At 44.9% G+C, this 18,295-nt stretch overlaps 1 protein-coding gene across 12 annotated transcripts in view; it reads right to left on the bottom strand.

The window, feature by feature from the left end:
- Nin (ninein (GSK3B interacting protein)) overlaps positions 1-18,295 on the bottom strand; it is a 100,005-nt gene that overhangs the window by 49,792 nt on the left and 31,918 nt on the right. For all 12 annotated transcript variants that reach the window (XM_005376809.2, XM_005376815.2, XM_005376808.2 and 9 more), the window contains exons 4-5: positions 13,605-13,774; positions 1,288-1,327 (exon numbers count right to left, since the gene is read on the bottom strand). In XM_005376809.2, the coding sequence (XP_005376866.1) occupies positions 1,288-1,327; positions 13,605-13,774 (210 nt within the window). The remainder of the gene's footprint in view (positions 1-1,287; positions 1,328-13,604; positions 13,775-18,295) is intronic.

The raw sequence follows: 18,295 nt of genomic DNA, 5'->3' as shown, positions 1-18,295 counted from the left end.
CAATGTGTCTTTTCCTGTAATAGATTTTTAAAAGTAAATGTTCAGCATACATGTCAATCACTACTTTTATGTTGTCTCCAAATTAATTATGAAAGTGCCTATTTACAAAGAAAAGTGTATTCTTTGAAAAGAAATATTTTAAGAAAAAGACTATACATGTTGAATCCTTTTTAACTTATCCTGAACTTCCAATGTAATAGGACCATTCGTAGCTACAGCCAGCATGTCCTCTCTTGCTCCACGGTACCATCCCTCAGTAAGAAAAATCACCTCCTGCCCAATACCACGCAGTCTGAGATCTCTTTTACCCCAACAGAGAATGTCTTGAGCTTAGTCTGTTCTGTGATCTTATAAGAAGGGTGGCTGAGAGCCATCCCCAAACCTTGTAAGCCCTGCAACTATGGCTTCTGGATTGGTTTAATCTACACTTTCTAGTATAAGTTCTAGTGTATCTTTTATTAAGAAGGAAATAACTTCAGAATGAATGTCTCAAGATGTGCCTGCTCCTAAAATCCTTCCGTATGATATTCTGATCTACAGACTCCAACTTGAAAGAACAAACAATTGCAAGCTGCCAGTTCCTAACTATCTATCTGAAAGATAAGGTCTAGCGGAAGATGAGGGTCAAACTACTTATTTAAATAGCGAGACTGTTCATTCTCTATTAAAAGCTCCCACTTCAAAACTGTCCACTGACAGAGCTGCAGAGCCACCGCTTTAACGTGAGATAATTGCTGGCACAATTCTGTGCCTGGAAGAGCTGGGAGACTTGAGATGTGCAGTTAGTGCCATCTCTGTTATTTACTGACAGAAATTAAGCCCGATCACCGCTGTGTCTGTCCAGGCTGGAGAGGAGAGAACACGCTGTAATTACACTTCAGCCTGTAAATCCTAGGTAGGCAATGAAGCAATTTGAGACCCTGTCAGCTGAACCTCAGCGGCCCCTGGTGGCCAGAGGACCACACATTCTGACACTTCTCAAATACACTTGAAACTTGCCAGGGGCGTATTTTAATAGGCTACTATTTAGGTTAGCAGTGTTCATTGGCAAATTAATTGGAAAGTCTGTACAGAGAGTAATTAGCCTGTAAGTGGAATTCCACATCTTCTTTGCCATCTTTTGCATGCTATTAAAAGCTAGGATTTTTAAAACTACGAGCTACCCATGGGGAAGGATTTTCTGAGGCTGTTCTTCTTCATGTGAATTTCCGAGCAGGATACAGAGGAAGGCAGGCAGTGGAGAGTGCTCTACCAGTAAGAACCCTCCCACATGCACACAGCTCTTACCTTCTGCTTCATACTCCTCGCTGCCTTGGGTCTTCCAGTGCTAGAAAAGGCAAGAGACAATTACTGTGCTTCAGTGGCTTTTCCTAGAACACTCTCTGGCTCTGAAATCATCACTGGGTGAGTCACATGATTTTAGGGCCCATACTTTCATTAAGTATGGTTCTCTTTAAGTAGCTAGGCAAGAGTGGACTCTTAAGAGCAGACAGTCTTCTGCAGGGTCTCCCCAAGGATTTGTCCTTCTCTCACCTCTTCAAGAGTAAGCCCTATCACAACCCCTGAAACCAAGCCAAGGCAAGCATTCAGAATCCATCAATCAGCAAGGCTCTGAAGGCGTGCATTTATGACTTTGTTTTTCAACAGGTATATACACAGCAGAGCGTCCACTGTACAAAGCCTTAGTAATACAACCATGAATAGAACAAACACATTTCCTGTACAAGAAGTGTGCAGGCTGATGAAGGCATGCTGAGAAGAAAACAGGAAGTACAATGGGGCACTCCTTTTTTTGTCGGGGGAGAGTGTTTCCAGTGCTGGACACTGAACCCAGGGTCTTACGCATGCTGGGCAGGTGCTCTAATGTGGAGTCACATACCCGGCCTCTAGGTAGTGTTTTAAGCCCTGCGATAGGAGTGTTCAGGATGCTGGGACGGTCCCTAAGTGGGCAAAATCGCCCAGGAAAGAACACAGGTAAGGACGCGGGTCGGGATGAAACCCAGCCTTGGCTCCACTGGCGGAGCACAGGACAGATCTCCTTCCACACAGCTGCCGCAAGTAGGTCTACGAGGGCTTTGACCTCTTTCAAATGCTGGTGCCCCTCCAGCAAGGTGCCCAGTGCCCCCACTTCCAGGAGGTTCGCTAACCAGAGAAGGAAATCCTACTGGAAAAGGTGAGGCCTCCCTCTCAGACCTGGGCTGCGGTATCAGTGAAGATATAACTTTATGCATGAAGTTGCCTTTGTTAACACACAATCAGCCCAGTGCTCTGGGATGGCTGAACTGTGTAAGACTAGTCAGTTCCTTAGAATCCTGCAATAGGCTAGGCAGCACCTTGAGGTGCTGTCTCCAGAGTCTGGATCCCTCATGGCAGGTTGTGTGCCAGCTGGGAAACTCTGGAGTCAAACTGTCTTCAGCAGTTTTTTCAGGTTGATTTGAAATTCTCTTTCAGGCAACCAAAGCACGTCTACTTTATTCTGCACATTCACTCATGGTCCTTCTCTCCTCTTAAAGGGAGCCAAGCATCTCCCATCATTTCACAGCTCTTTTACTCAGAAAGGTAAATGAAGATAGCATGGATTCAGAGAGCTCACCTAAGCAGAAACTGCAAGCTGACAATGCTGAGATGGATTATTCTTGTCATGCAGGAGACACAAAAAGGCCGTAACTCAAAATGGGTAAATTCACCTTGGCCCGTTCAGATTTTGCAAGGTATTGACAGAAAGGGAATCAACAGGGCACAGAGTGATTTTTGCTTATGATTTCATGATTGTTATTTCAGCAGCTCACTCAACCCACCTTCCTACATAAAGACAGCTCTACAAACTGATAGATGTGAGGGGCTTGGTGGGTCACCAGTCCTCTGTGGATTTCCTTGCTTTGCATTTCTGGTCAGAATTCGGCTGTTTATATATCTATATCTCTGTCTGTCTGTTTCTTTAAATCAATAAAGCCCTACTAATAAAAGCATCCTGCCTGCACATCCCTCTGTATTTATTTCCTTATCCAACAGAGCAAATAATTCTCTGCGCCCAAAATTGTGAAAATTCACTTCTCAATAATTAAACACCCCCAGAATTAAATTCATTAAATTCACCACAACAAATGAAACAGAGCTTAGGATTTAAGAACCCTGGTCAGAGTAAAACCTGTCAGACCACAAGCAGGGGTTGACTTTTAACAGCAGGAACCCATGGGAGAGATGGCAGGAGATCCTGTCAGCACTGAGCCCACGCCTTAGAGGCCACAGCTGGGAGACACAGCTGTGAAAACGCAGCAACACACCTTCAAACAATCCTTGGACACAAGTCCCACAGCTACAACAGATGTGCTGCTACATAGAGTTGATTTCTTTTTTTCTTTTGTCTTTTCTACAGTAGCTCATCTACTTCTTGGCAATACACTGGATGCACTGAGAGACCCAAGATGCTCCAATATGCTGTCCCCAGGTCTCAGGCATCTATGGGATTGGGCGTGTGTCTCTCATTCACCATCCATAACAGTATTTGCCTGCTGCCTTCTTTTCCCAGTTCCAATGAGAGATCGAATGTGAGGCTACAGCATACATTAGGAGCCAGGATGCCTGGCGCTGAATCCTGGCTTACCTGTAAGGTTGCGCTTAGACAAGTTTCTTGACCTTTTTTGATTTGGTTTATCCATCTCTAAAACCTGAGTAAACTAGTAGAAATTTCACAGAGGTAAGGGTAAAGCGCTTAGAATTATGCCTCGAACATTATAAGCACTATAAAACTTTGTTATTTTTTGATAAGGCTTGTGTGTCCATTTTAATTGATACTTGCAGAACTTTAAGATAACTGTTTAAATGGAAAGCATTCATTTAATAGATAGACTGGAGAGGGATTCATTTTTTGTATAAATTTGTAAGAAAGATGCCAAATCTACAGCAGAGGTGCAAGGAATATAAACAGAAAATTCATAGAAGAGGCTACAAAATTAATCAAATTTGGGGAAAGGTTCATCTTGATATCAACCAAAGTATAAATTAAAACCAAGGAATCATAATTGTTCTTATTAAATTAGCAAAAAATTTAAGATTCAACTCCTAACTACCAGTAAGATCATGGCTTAAAACAGGCCTGTTTCTAAATGTAAATGTGTATTATCCTTTTAATAATGAAGAGGGCTTTGTGTATCAAAAGCAACAGAAATGTTCATTCTTTCTGACCCAGTGCTTTTACTTGCCACTCAAAGGCAATAAAATCAAAGAAGAAAAAAAATATATGCCTAAATATGTGTCTTACAGTACTTTTTATAACAAAGTATTGAAAACAACTTAAATATTCAACAATGGGGCATACAGTATAATGCATCAGAATGTAGTCATTAAAAGTCTAATTAAACAACTGTGTAGGAACATGGAAAAGCATCCTAATAAATGAAAGATCATAACAACAATGCTTGTCTACACATGATTTCTGCTGGCAAAAGTCAGGAAAAGTCTAGAAGGAAACAGATAATAACAATAGATACATTTTGGTTGAAGGGCTGTGGGAGACCATTTAAGTTCCTCTACTGTTATAAATGCTGTTTATACGATATAAGTAGGCACTACCTTCACTATTTCTTTTGCCCAATTGCCCTCGAATTCTCATAAAGTAATTCCTGGGACTGGGGTGGGGAGGAGGGAGGAAGTCTTCTTCCCTATGGTAAGCTTTCGCAACATCTGCGGTATCTGCAACATCTGCAACATCTGCAACATCCTTCTTCCTGGTGACCGTGCCAAACCCAGGTGCTGCAAAGGCGCACACATGCTGATACCAGCGCCTCTGGAGCTCAGGGGGCTGTGGAAAGCTCTGACACATTCATCTGAGACCTGCCTGCCCTGGGACTGAGACCAGGCCAAAGGGGAGGAATTCTGACACACTTCAACCCAACAGTCCCAGGTACGGCACGGCCTTATTTATTGTGTGTTTGTTTTTTGAGACAAAGTCTCAACTTGGACTCATGATCCTTCGGACTTAAGTGTCCAAGCCTTTTAAAACCAAGAAGTATCTTAGCTTCAATGATTTCACCCAAACTCTCCAATCAGGTAGGGGTAGCTGGGTAAGGGGTAAAGTAAATATATTCTAAAATTTGAAGGTAAATTGGCTGTGGTGTGCACACTTGTAATCCCAGCACTCGGCAGGCCGAAGGAGGAGGACCACCATGAGTTCAAGGCCAGCCTGGGCTACAAAGTGAGTTCAAGGCCAGCCTGAAGTACGCACAGCGAGACCCTATCTCAAAAAATAATAAAGCAGAAAAAAAAAATAAAATCTGAGGGTAACAGTCTCCCAAATAGTCTCCCTGGACTTTTGACAAGAAATAGAGATCTAACCAGGAGCATCTGCTAGAAGAAATGCTATTATGCTAATGGCCCTATTTCCATTCCAAGACCACTTCAGCTGGAGATGGAGTTGATACCCAGATATTCTATGCTGCGTTTCTCTCTGCCTCCACCAAGGTTCTATTCCTTCGGTACAAGGGAGGTAAGCACATGGCATGCGGGGGCTGCATTTATTATTAAACTGCAATGGGAGGGTAGGGGGGAATCAATTCATTCACGGCTCATTTATTTTCATTCTCACTGCCTGGAGCCTGTGGTTCCAATGAAAAAACCAGGGTAGAAGGGAGGGAAAGCCAGTTAGAAGGTGTGTGTGGGGAGGGATCAGATCACTCAGCTGCTGAAACAGCACCAATAAAAGGAGGCGTCCTTCTGGAACAGGGTCCTGGCACTGCGGCTGCATTTCCCAGCGCAGTGAAAGCTGGCGGGTGGCCCCGAGACACAGATCTGCCAGGAGCAGAGGAAGGGATATAATCACAAGCATCCTTGCAACAGCTGGGGAGAGAGGGAGGGAGGGAGGGAGGGAAAATTGCTGGGATGCATTCGTAATACTGAATTCATGAGAAAAGATTCTTCATCTCTCACTGGAGAATGGATAGCAATGGATTTAAACTTTCTGTAGGACCTTGGCTACACGGGACTCTGGAGGCAAACTGTAGAGTACTTAGAAGAGAGACTGCTGGGGTTAAATCTAGCTTAACTACTTCCTGTGACCCCTCAGGACCTGACGTCACCGCCAAGTGGGGAGGACACAGGGCACGTGCACGGGACGTAGGAAAGGTCAGCTGTTGCTACTGCTTCAGCAAGAACCAGGCTTCCTGGGTTCGTTTTCACTGTCCTCCAGGTGTGGTGACCCTGGGCAAGTCACTTACCCTGCGTGTACCTCAGAATCCTCACAGGTAAGTGAGTAACAAGACCTGCCTCCAAAACTGCACTTCATATTTAGAAAGCACTTGGAAGACAGCCTGCTATGGGGTAAGTGCTAAGCCTCTGTGAAGTGGCTAAGTACTGCAACTATTCGTCCTGTGACAGCGCTGTTCAAAACTGAGACAAGGACAGATAGGCCAGTGTCACTGCTTTAAGAATAATCCAGAAGAGACCCTTAAAAGCTAAAGCTTCGCTTTGTGAATTCAATCGATGTAATCATTTCATAATGTATACACCTACCCAAACATCACATATACATATACAATTTTTGTTTGTCAATTATACCTTAATAAAGCTGGTGGAAAAAACCCCTCAGAACTGTACCTGGGTGACTGTGACAAAGCCATCAACTTTTGGGGGCTTTCCTTCGGGACCTCCTCTCATGGATGGTGTCCCCCGGGCAGCCACAGCAGGCGGGGCCTGCCCTATGCTGCCTCATTTCCACGCCAAGTGTGCTGGCCAACAGCCCCACTGAGAGGGGACAAGGAAGAGGGTCAGGCGTTGTCTGGCTCTGAGATGGCTTCGACAGAGAGCAGTCCCCACTCACCTTGGGCAGACAAAGGAAGTCCCTGCGGCCACTCCTAAGGGCTGTGGGGTCCCTGTGGCCAGCTCTTGGGTTGTCCTACAGCTGGACGGGGATGCTCCCAACAAGCGCACTGATTTCAGGAATGCCTTCTTTGGAAGGACACCTGCTTTGGGGCACTGCCGAGCAGATGGCCTGAGTCTCCCGGTTCCCTGGCTTCCAGCCCTAAGACCAGGGCAGCATCTGCAGCATTCGAGCCTGGCGCGGCCCCTGCCCACAATAGCCCAGCACCGCCCCCACCAGCCATCTGCTTCAGCGCAGACCTCTGTGCCCCACAGAATGTATGGCTAATTAAAACGATTATGAGGGCACACACGGGGTATTCTTTCCCAGCAGAGGTTGCCGAGCTGAACTCAGCAGCAGCCCCGGGGCCTGAAGCAGATTCTGTTTTGAAAGGGAAAGGCCTTGCGAGCATGGAGAGAAGAGGAAAGAAATTTACTAGAATAACAAAGCTCCCCAGACAAGCTGGCTGAGGCTTTGATAAAAGCATGGGTGGTCTGGGGGGAAACAGCAATCTGTTTAGGGAGAGTGCTTAGGATTGAAACTTTAGGACTTTTTTCAAACACGGTATACCATGGGGTGCTTTACTCGCAGTCCTAAATATTTATAAAGCCCTCACTCTGGGCTAGGTGTTGGAAGCTAAACGTGCCCAGGAAGGGTGGCTAGTGTGTCTAAGGACAGGCTTCCCCGGGACTGTCGCCTCTGAAGGCAAAGCAAGCTGAGAGCCTGACAGCCTGGCTCCGGTCTCTCTATTCTGAACTCAGTTACAAGCTGCTGGGTGGCGGGGCTGTCATGGCTCGAATGCAAATCAATGTCTTTATCTTTAAAAGCAATTAAATGCTATAAGTAAATGCTGGGGATAACCGGAATTAATGCACACTTTTAAAATGCACATACATTTAGATGAGTCTGACTATGCTGCCAAAAAGCCTTCAGGACTGTCATGTGAGGAAATGCCAAATCGAGCTTAAGCCTCTTCTCCCAAGGCTGAGTGTACTGGATTTCAAAAACCTTAAAGGGAACGACTAGTGTGACTCCTCTTCTACTCCCCAGAGCTGTTCAATGGATAGTTGATCCTCCTTTTCTACGTGGGTCATATTTAAATGGTGTGTTTAGAAAATGTTACTATCATCACTAAAATAAACTTGTTAATTTTTGATTTCTTATATGCTTCGCGTTAGAAAGTAAATATTATAAATTATTGATTTGTTAGGAGGTGGGCGTAGGACTAGATTCCAAGTCATTTCCCTTTGGGATCAAGTTACAAAGACTCACCAGGACACGGGGGTCTGAATGTCTTGTGAGAACAAGAGACAGCTTATTAGCTTTGAAGGGGCTGTTCGATCACTTTCAAGTGATCTCCCGTTGCATCCTGAATGACTGTTTCATCTCCAGGAATAGCCCTATGATCTGCTAAGACTTAAGAAATATAAAGGGAAAGACTGGAATGCATTAATAAAAACAATACCCTGAGGATGTCACGGCATTTGATGGCATCAGTAACGAATGGAACTGCTTGTTTGGTCACAGACTGGAACAAAGACAGCGTACTTGTTTCATACTTCTTAAAGAAGTTCGATTTTATGTAGGGTAGCAAAACCTGCTTTGGAGTTTTCTTGGGGATAGAAGGGGGCTTCAAAAACTGCCTCCCCGCAACTCCACAGTCCCGACGCGAAGTCTGGGTTTGCTTATTCATCCTCGGGTGCCTGGCAATCAGCTTAAACCTTTTCTCTCAGGTTCTCTCTTAAACTGCAGAGGACAAGCCCACAGTTTGGCTTACACTGCTATTGTCTACAGTTGGAGAAATAATTGTTCAAAGCTCCTTGTTCTTGATAAGAATCTTATTAGACACGATTTATTCCCTGTGGAGGAAAACAGTTAACAAGGTGTCCCCTGTTTTCAACCAGGGCAGAAAGCAAAGTGGCCCTGCCCCAATTGTATTAATTGCATGATCTTTCCTACCAGGTCCAAAGAATAGAGGATTAATTTAGGTTTTTTCTCCCCTCTTCTACCTATCTTCAAAAGAAACACAAGCATAAAATTCAACCTCAGCTCAATAACCATTACATATAAAGGGCAAAACAATTTAATCTTCCAGACTTAAACTCTCACTTTTACATCTTAATGAAGTCAAGCAAAAACAGGGACAACTGAATCTCGTTAATCACACCTCAGGTTGGAATCAAGAATGTGTTCTTTGTTAAGCTGGGTTAATTCAGAATAGAATGTCCTGTTGACTGGCCTGAGTGAAAATGATCCCATGAAGAAAGAAAAATCACCACTTTCCTTTCAATACTACCCAAGATGAGAGGTCACCTTCCCCAGGGATCTACCTGCCAGATAAACACACTGAACTGGAAGGCAATGTATACTGCGGCCGCTGGTGGGACCTACCTGTCACTTGTGAAATAGTACGTTCTGCTCCAGGTTTTCCAAATGAAACTCTTGAAATGCCTCACTTTAGTGCTGGAAATTTTGCACGATGACAGTAGCGTTTCCCTACAGAATGGCTCTATTGCCTTGTAACCTAAACTGGGTAGGGGAGACCCGCTTAATAGCTAGGTTAGATGTTTTCTGTTTCAGCAGGAAAGAATCAAGCTGCTTGATAAAAGCACAGGGAAGAGAGGGAGGTGGACAAGACGGAGACTGTTAAATGTTTACAATTTATGTTGGGGCTCTGACATGGATGAACCAAAACCACAGTCAAGTGTGACCCAAGACACCTCGTAACCAAGTTTATTTTCATATATTCTGCGCAGGGGACATGGCAGAACTCTGGCTACGGCACAGTGCCAATGCGGGTTTTCACCCATGGCCGGGCACCACATCAGTGTACCATGAACAGTCGCTAGACGAGCTCCAAGGTGCTCGTGACTGACGGAGCCTGAAGTTTCACATGGGATTTACACTAAATATAAATGTAGCTGCTTCAGAACAACATCTGTAATGGCCCCATACTCGTCTGCATTTCTAGCTATCTTCTTGAAAGGAAGAGGAAGGGTCGGGTGATAGGTAGACTGCAGAGAACTCCCAGTAATCTTGGTTATGCCTATGGGAGAAGGCCTCCTAAGTAAGGATGCAGAAAAGCATGGGAGTTGTGAGCTTGAGAGCCTGGGAAAGAAAAGAAAGACAGAAAGACAGAAAGACAGAAAGACAGACAGGAAGAAAGAAAGGAAAAGAAAAGAAAAGAAAAGAAAAGAAAAAAGAAAAGAAAGGAAAGGAAAAGAAAAGAAAAGAAAAGGAAAAGGAAAAGGAAAAGAAAAGAAAGAATTCTTGCTGGCCTGTAGCAACCTCCCATACTATAGAATAACCCTAGATAAAAAGGAGAGAAGAATTACTGTTTTATCTTTTCAGATGGCTGCTCACTTATCACCGCAGAGTGAGTTGCTAGCAGGAACGGAGCCACGTCAGGACAGCTTTGATAGGTGCTTGTGACACTGTTTCATCACACTGCCTACCCCTCTGCAAGTTCTCAGGTCGATGAGATTATTATTTGACTCAACTAGAGCTAAAATTAATCTCCTATTGGACAGCAGCAGTCAAACCACCCCTCTGCTTAACTCCTGACGGCAGGCCCAGGTCTTTTCATTGTCTTCATGAAGAACCTCTGAAGTCACTGTAGAAAAACCCAAGCATGTTGAGACCTGGAGAAACTTCGGTCCTGAAAATGCTGCCTTCCCTGAGGTCAGGACCCAGCAGTCACAGGAAACCCACGAGCAGGTCCCCTGCTTGCCACTGGACTGCACCCTATGAAAAATTCACATCCAGGGAAACCCAGCCCCTCAGCCTCCGTCACCATTGCCAGATGGTGCCAGGAGGAAGTGTGAGCCCAAAGACTAAATTCTTAACTCCTTTACACTTCAGGCAACCAAACGGGAGAGCAAAGAACAGCACAGTAAAGAACTCCTGATAGATTAAACTCCTTCAGGGAGTAAATAAATTCCACGGGTCACTGAGATTTTTTCCTCCCCACATCTCCCAATTGGAGGCTGCTCTAGAATAAGGGAAAGTTACCTGTGTCCTAGGAGACTTAGATATCTCTTAGAGAAAGGACAGAGGTTTCCAGAGCAAGCCTGTGCTACCAGGCAGGTGACCTTTGGTGGCCAAGTGAGTGACTCTCAAATGCTGATGCTAATGCAGACACCAGCCAGGAAACTGGAACGGCGCACGGCATGCAGCAAGAAGGTACCCTGACGAAACAGTGCCAAAGGACAGTGCCATCGGCGAAGGCAGTGAGCGGGTTCGCAGCCAGGGCTGGGGCACAAAGCTGGGATTTGTCTTTGTAGCTGCCAGTGGGATCATCCAAAGGTTACAAGAGAAGCTAGCCACTTTTTAAAGTTAATCTGAAAAATGACAGGATCAATTCAGCTTATCAAACAGTTGATATTTAGACAAGCAGCAGTTGAACGATCTTTGGTTTAAGTCCATTTTTGGCAATTAAAAAAGACCATGACAAGAAAGTATTACTGGACCTTTGTAGGAGGCCAAGCATGGTGGATGGAACAGACTATCAAAACAGTCAGTAGGAGTCTTTCCTGGGGGACAGAGATCCAGGGAAATGACCTTTTGCGGGCCTCTTCTGATCGTGGGTTGTGAACCACACAGATTTGGTACATAGCATCACGAGGTCATATCCAAGAGGCTTCTGGAGGATTTGAGGAAGCTGTGTTTAACATACTGGGGAGAAAAATTTCTTCCAATAAATCCTTTACAAGCCACAAGGTTTTACCCAGCTTCAGCTTCCAACTTTTATCTTTATTTATACATGAAACCAAAGTTTCACTTTTTAAGCTGTAAATATCACTAGGCGTCAGTCGATAGGCTATAACAAGACATAAGAAGTACAGTGCCTGGCTGGGCCTGGTGGCGCACGCCTGTAATCCCAGCACTTGGGAGGCTGAGGCAGGAGGATCGTTGCGAGTTCAAGACCAGCCTGGGCTACAAAGTGAGCTCAAGGCCAGCCTGAACTGCATAGCGAGACCCTGTCTCAAAAAGACAAAAACAAAAAAAGAAGTACACCGCCTGAACATTTAGCTCTGACCAGGAACTTTCTGGGCATCCCCAAGGGGTGACTAGAAGCTATCGTATCTAAAGATAAGGACTCATTTAATTTGTTAGCACCAAAGTACTCATTTAATTTATTAGCACCATTTAATTTAAGAGCACCAATATTTGCAGAAGAGTGTCGAAGGGAGATACTGGATTTAAAAGTGTTTTCCAAATATAAAATTTATTTTTAAATGCTGATAGTTTACCTATTTTTTTTTTTTTTCAGGTAAAAGTATCTCAAATAGATTTCACACCACTCAGGGTTATGAAACAGACTTTATGTAGTAAAATGATATCCTTCCTGAAAGCAACAGAAATGCAGTATTGTGAATACTGCTCTACCTGACCTATGCAAATTACTTGCCTCCCTGAAATTATATTTGCAAAGTCTTGGTGTATGTGAGCACATGTGTTTTCCTGGGAAAGGTCTCCATCTGAATTTTCAGCAGGGCTCAAGCGAGGAAAAGGATCCCCAGTGCTGACTGGACCCACGACGGGCAGAAGCCCTGCCCAAGACTGACCAGGCCCCTTGATGTTCTAGGCAGTGCTCTCCTCCTCGCCTCCCACCCACATGACTCTTCCTTCACTTTCATGAGTTCTCTGTCTCCGCTTTTCTAGATGTTCTGCTTTTCTTCGTATTCACATTTCCTACACTGCCCTTCGCATCTTGGAAGACAACAGGTATCATTTATTTTAAAAATATGCAAATTTCTTGAAGCCTACTTCTGTGTTCTTGCACATTTCAGTGCTTATACTGATGTTATTTCTGCTCAACATGCTATATACCGTTGGGTTGTAAGTATTCAGGAAATTTGAGGATAGCAGTCTGCTGGAGAATTACTGGAAGCAAGTTTCTGACAGATTTTAACAAGCTCAATGTGAGTGCTAGTCAGCCACGCGCGCGCACACACACACACACACACACACACACACACACACAGTTTGCAATCAACACACCCCTTTCAGAAATTTGAGGCCCTTGTTTCTTCTCCAGTTTATATTAGTATCTGAAATGCCTGCGATCTCAATCTGGGGTTGGGATTAGAGTTTGCTCAGCACGGCATTTCCAGTCATCTACTATATATGGAATGCTGGTAAATGGGCCATAAAGAAAATATTACTGCTCCTCCTTTATTGGCAGCTGAGGGAGGCGGGTGAGTCTCTGCAGCCTGGAAGAGGAGGCTGGCCTGGGTGTGACAGGAGAAAGGACCGAGGCCCCTGCTGAGCACTGGGATGGTGCCCTGCCCCATACTCTGAGGTGGGAATTGAGTGTCAGCTGCTTCATCAAACCACAAAAGGCGAGATGCAGGCTCTTAAAGTAGCTTTCATTCTTTACCCACCATGGACACTGTTTTATAGTTTGGGTGGAGCGCAGGGAAAGGTTTTATTGGTTTTCTAGATTACCAATAAATGTGCATGGAGGACAGCGCTGTTCTTCAGGAGAGCTGGAAGACCTCAGATAATACGGAAGTACTGAAACTTCAATGGATGCCCAGGAAGCACATATTGAAAGAGGCAAAAACATTCAAACAGTAGGAACACGAGCCACCTATGTCCAAAAGCAAGTTACAAGGTCAGCAAGGGGCCCCGGCAGAGGGAACCTGTATGGCACCATAACCCTCCCCTTCTCCCACCTCCACGCCACACGTCCTCCTCACCATTGCCTCAGGAGCCCAGCGGCCGCGCCCATCCCGCCGCTCCTTACCTCACCGCAGCCGCCAGCTGGGATGTGCGGGGGCCGTGCTTCCTCATCGAGGGGCTCGATCACCGTCACCTCCGCAAACTCCTCCACAGATTCTTGAAACTCAGGCAAGGACCTCCGTCCGTAACGCTTCCCACCTCTAACATACTTAGGCTGGGCTTCTAGCGAGCAGTCTGCACAAGGAGACAAAAGTTGGGGCCACATGACACAAAAATCTCAGCCCTGAGCTGATACGGCCGCCAGCCGCAGCCTCTTATAGCAGCCCCGAAATAGGCCACCGCTATCTGCCAACTGGGCGGCCGTGGGCGTTCAGGAGCCGCGGGGTCGGGGCACAGAACAGCTTCTAATTCTGCATGATTTACAGCACCCTGCTACGCATGTGCACAGTTCAGGGTACACACCATGATGGGAGCAAGGATTTGACGCACGAGGATGTGAATATCATCTTATAGACTCTTTAGCACCTCCCACAGTAAGTATTAGCATAAAATATTCCACTAGACCTCAGGGAAAGGTGAGAGATCATATTTGGTCTTCTGTTTATTGAGTTGCTTATTAAGTCTTTGCAAGGGAAGGGGTTACAGAATAGGGCACAGAAAGAAAGAGAACACTGACAGAGATACCTTTGAGAAAGTCTTGGAAAATGATAATAAAATCAATACTCAGACCACGACTGTGAGGGTGGTACCCACATAGCTCATCGGAAATGCTTTTCTTCCCTCACTGGCTCTTTGGTCAACCATCCCACTTTCTGATCCACCAGACAAGCAGGATGCCAGACAGGGAAAGGGACAAAGTGGGTTCTAGTCAACTAACAACAGTCAGTTGCCCCTATGAAACCTGGTATCCAGATCTCATGATAAAGTTAAAAGCCGTGGAATAAAATAGCAAAGGCAAAACTACATTAAGTAAAATGGTACATAATGTGTTTTTCTCTTCGCAAACTTCAACGCTGGACAAAGTAAGAAGAAATGCGTGTAAGGTGGGAGTTGTCCCTTGACCTAGAAGGACTTCAGCACTGAGACACAGCATGTCTCGGGTTCAGCATTCGCCACCATCACCACTATCTCTGCCACCACTGCCACCGCGACCACCATCACCACTGCCACCACGACCACAACTACCAACTAATCTTGACTATGCGCAACTTTAAAGCACTAGAATAAATACTTCACTCTATTTGAATATCACCTCAAAGATTTGTAAGCACCTTGCACAATATTAGGAGAATAAAGTATTCCATGAAAATATGAAAGACTGGCAGTGTTTTGATTTCTGCTGCCTTATCGTCTATACAGATAGTCTCTCTGGGGAATATAATGTGAGTTCTGCTGGAACGTGGTAGTCTTAGCAAGATACCTCAACTCAGACATGGCTTTTTAGATGAGATACGGACACGCACCATCAAAATGAGGGTAGGTGGTTGGTTAAGAGCTGAACAATAAAAGCCTTTCTTTACCACCACTAAGCCATGGTAGGTTGACAGACTGACCCTTACTTTATTAAAGCTTCCCTGGGAGGGCTGGGAACCCTATCGGACTAATACCCCTCCCAATGCCCTTCCTCCAGGATGAGCTCAGATTTCATGATGATATTCACAAATGTGGCCAGAAGCATTTTGAAAATGCTCTGCCAAGCTAGGAGTGAAGTATTTATGCTAGCTCTACCATCTCTAGTGATATTTATATCCAGCTTTTTAAAAGTCCCAGCCATGTCATTTTATTAGGTCAAGCGATTCTCTTACAGGAAGTGTTTAAGCATACAAAATTTATACTGAAAATTGCATGCATATTTGAAGGTACCTTTTATCAGAAGAGAGTGTGTCAGCTTGTGGGTATTCAGGAGCGGCAAAGACACCCGAGCTACTTGTTGGCAGCTGACACCCACAGATGCTAGTCAGATAAGAGGCAATGCAGAACCATCCTTAATTTATTAGATATGCTTATATGTTAGTGGCAGACAAGATACACCATTAGTAACTACGGGGGCTTGCAAAGATTAAAAAGAAAACTTACAACCTCAACAAATAGAACAATAGCCAAGTCTAGAGATGAAAATTGACAAAGGAGGTCTTACTGCATGGTGTACTTTTTTTTTGAGACAGGTTCTTACTATGTAGTTCAGGCTAGCTTTGAACTCACTATGTAGCCCAGGCTGGCCTCGAACACACAATGATCCTCCTGCCTCAGCCTCCTGAGTGCTGGGATTACAGGCACGCACCACCACGCCTGGCTTGCATACTGTACTTTTCCAGATGAACAAAAATAGTAGGAGGAAGCAACTGTCTTCAAAATCCCAGTGTGACTGACTCCTGAACTTACCTGTGGATGAAATGGTTCCTTAATTATTTGCTAAACTGCTTCCCATTGTGTGGGGAACAGTAATTGATCCCAAACAGCTCTTTTTCTAACCCATGAAAGACAACAGATTGTGACTCACTAGGGAACCATGGAGTTTGGGTGTACTTATTTTTGCATTGGTAGGAACTTAAACTTTTTATTATACTCTATCATTTTATTATAAGAACCAATTTGGAGCAAACTTTAAGTTACAGTCTACAGAATGTACATATATGACCAGTCAACTTCTAGAGACTTTGGAATAAAGATATTAGCACACAAAGTGTGTGGATTACTAAGGTTTTCCTTATTACTTAATTTCCCAAACGATTCATGTAACCAGTAAAAAATGAGACTCATCACATTGTTTTAAAAAGTTGCCTTTTAAAATTACACACTCACACATCCCTCTCCTATTGAAGGCATCAACGTCCCTGAATTTACATAAGAGAGAAGAGAGGCTGTCAGAACAGGGAGGTCCAGACAGAACATGCATGGTCAACAGTCGTTGCCATGGTGGACATTTGGAAACTATGATCTTCCTTATTAACCTCAACCAGGGCTTCAGAAGTCAACAGCAACTGTCCTAAAGGGGAAGCCATGGTGGGGACTTTGAGACAGTCTTGCACAACTTGCATACTCTTGCACATTCACAAAGGCCTCCATCCCCTCTTCCAGTGTCCAATGGAACTGTCACAAAATTGCAGCCCTGGAGCAAAATTTCAGAGTTTCATTCTGGAATAATTTTACCTATGCCAGATAATAGGGAGTTATTTGGTTTATTAAGAAAAATATTATATCACATAGCTCCTTTAACATGGAATAAGTGAACTGCTCCAAGCATAAGCTTCAGGGAGAGATGGGAAATGCCAGGGAAACAGAGGCCTTTGCTGTCTTAGTTCCTTGAAAGCATATGTATGATTTGGCCTGGAGTGTCTAGCTTTGGAGTCATTTTCTCTTCTTTCTCACCTTCCATTTCTGTTTTTTGGCATGACTACATAAAAATAAAAATAGGCTTTGAAGGGAAGCAGATAAGCTCAGCCTGGCTTGAGGAGCTTGGGGCCCATCCCAGGAGAGCTTATTATCAGACGTCACAGTAAGGTAGCTCTGAGGCAGTCTGAGTTGAATCAAACTCTACCTGGACCCGGTGAAATGGCCTAGGTCTTACTCCATCTCCATGAACTAGTCCCTTGGTCATGAGCAAACCTTTAAGACTCATTCTCTATCCACCTCTCATCTGTCTCAAGAAGAGAAACTCCAGAGCTGTGACACTGTTCCCCTCCCATGTGCACGTATGACTTATGACCAGAATGTTCTGCCCTTCAAATAAGAAGGAAACTGAAGCGCAATGCCAGGAGAGTGACACTGGGAGGGACGAGCCAGTTGCAGGTGTGGCAAACAACATTTCTCTCCTAACTAACTTCCCAGCAGCGGTGCAGATGGCAAAAACAGCTTCCCAAATCTAAAAGACGCTGTACAGAATGCTCCCTCCTTCTTGAAGCTGATCACGGGCTCCTAGGGGACGCAGAGGACCGCCTGGAACACTGACCTCTGCCAAACCCACTGGATGGCCAGCAGCGGAACAGTGTGACCCTAAGGGGACTGAGGTAGCGACCCCAAAGCCTAAACTCCCTGTATGCAAACACAAGCCTAGGACCCAGGGCGGCCTGGCATCCACAGCACACAAAGGAAGTTAAGGCGGATTTCCAAAGGTGCCCTCTAGTGTTGGGCAGATCCCTTTAACTCACATTATGGGATGCGGGCCATGAACAAGGCATTGCATTAAACCTGCTCCTGCTAGGGGATAGTATGGACACTTTACCAGCTTTTGAATCAAACTCTTCTAACACCCAAAAATAACCTGAGCCTCTTTCCAAGAATGAAGAAACGAGCCCGTTTCCAAGGATCAGCCCCTGTGTTGCTGATATTCTCATTTAGGCATAAGGGACATTCTTATTGAAGTAAGGGTCCTGCAGACCCTTGCTTCTACTTCCTGGCCCATGTATTGCGCCTAGGGAGGTATTCCCAGAGACTACATTCCCTTCCCAAGTACCTTAGCTGAGGAGTAATGCTGGGCTCACAGGATTCCTAAAATTGCCTGAAAATAAAAAAGGGTTAAAAAAAAAAAAAAAAAAAAGGAAGTATGTGCAAACTTCCCGACAAACATGCCCAGGAGGCTTTCTTTTGAAAAAAAGGCGGCCACTCACACAGCGCCCGGCACACCCCACCTCCTCGCCTGCTCCTAATGCACCTGGACACAGGGATCACATAGGAGCGTACAAACCCACACCAGAGTCCAAATACAAGCACAGGGAAGAGGAAGCAGCCAGGGGAAGCCTGGCCATGCCCAAGAGG

The sequence above is a fragment of the Chinchilla lanigera genome, unplaced genomic scaffold, assembly GCF_000276665.1.
Source record: "Chinchilla lanigera isolate Chin_1 unplaced genomic scaffold, ChiLan1.0 scaffold00008, whole genome shotgun sequence".
In the NCBI taxonomy this organism is placed as follows: Eukaryota; Metazoa; Chordata; class Mammalia; order Rodentia; family Chinchillidae; genus Chinchilla; species Chinchilla lanigera.
This window is presented reverse-complemented; position numbering and strand designations above follow the sequence as displayed.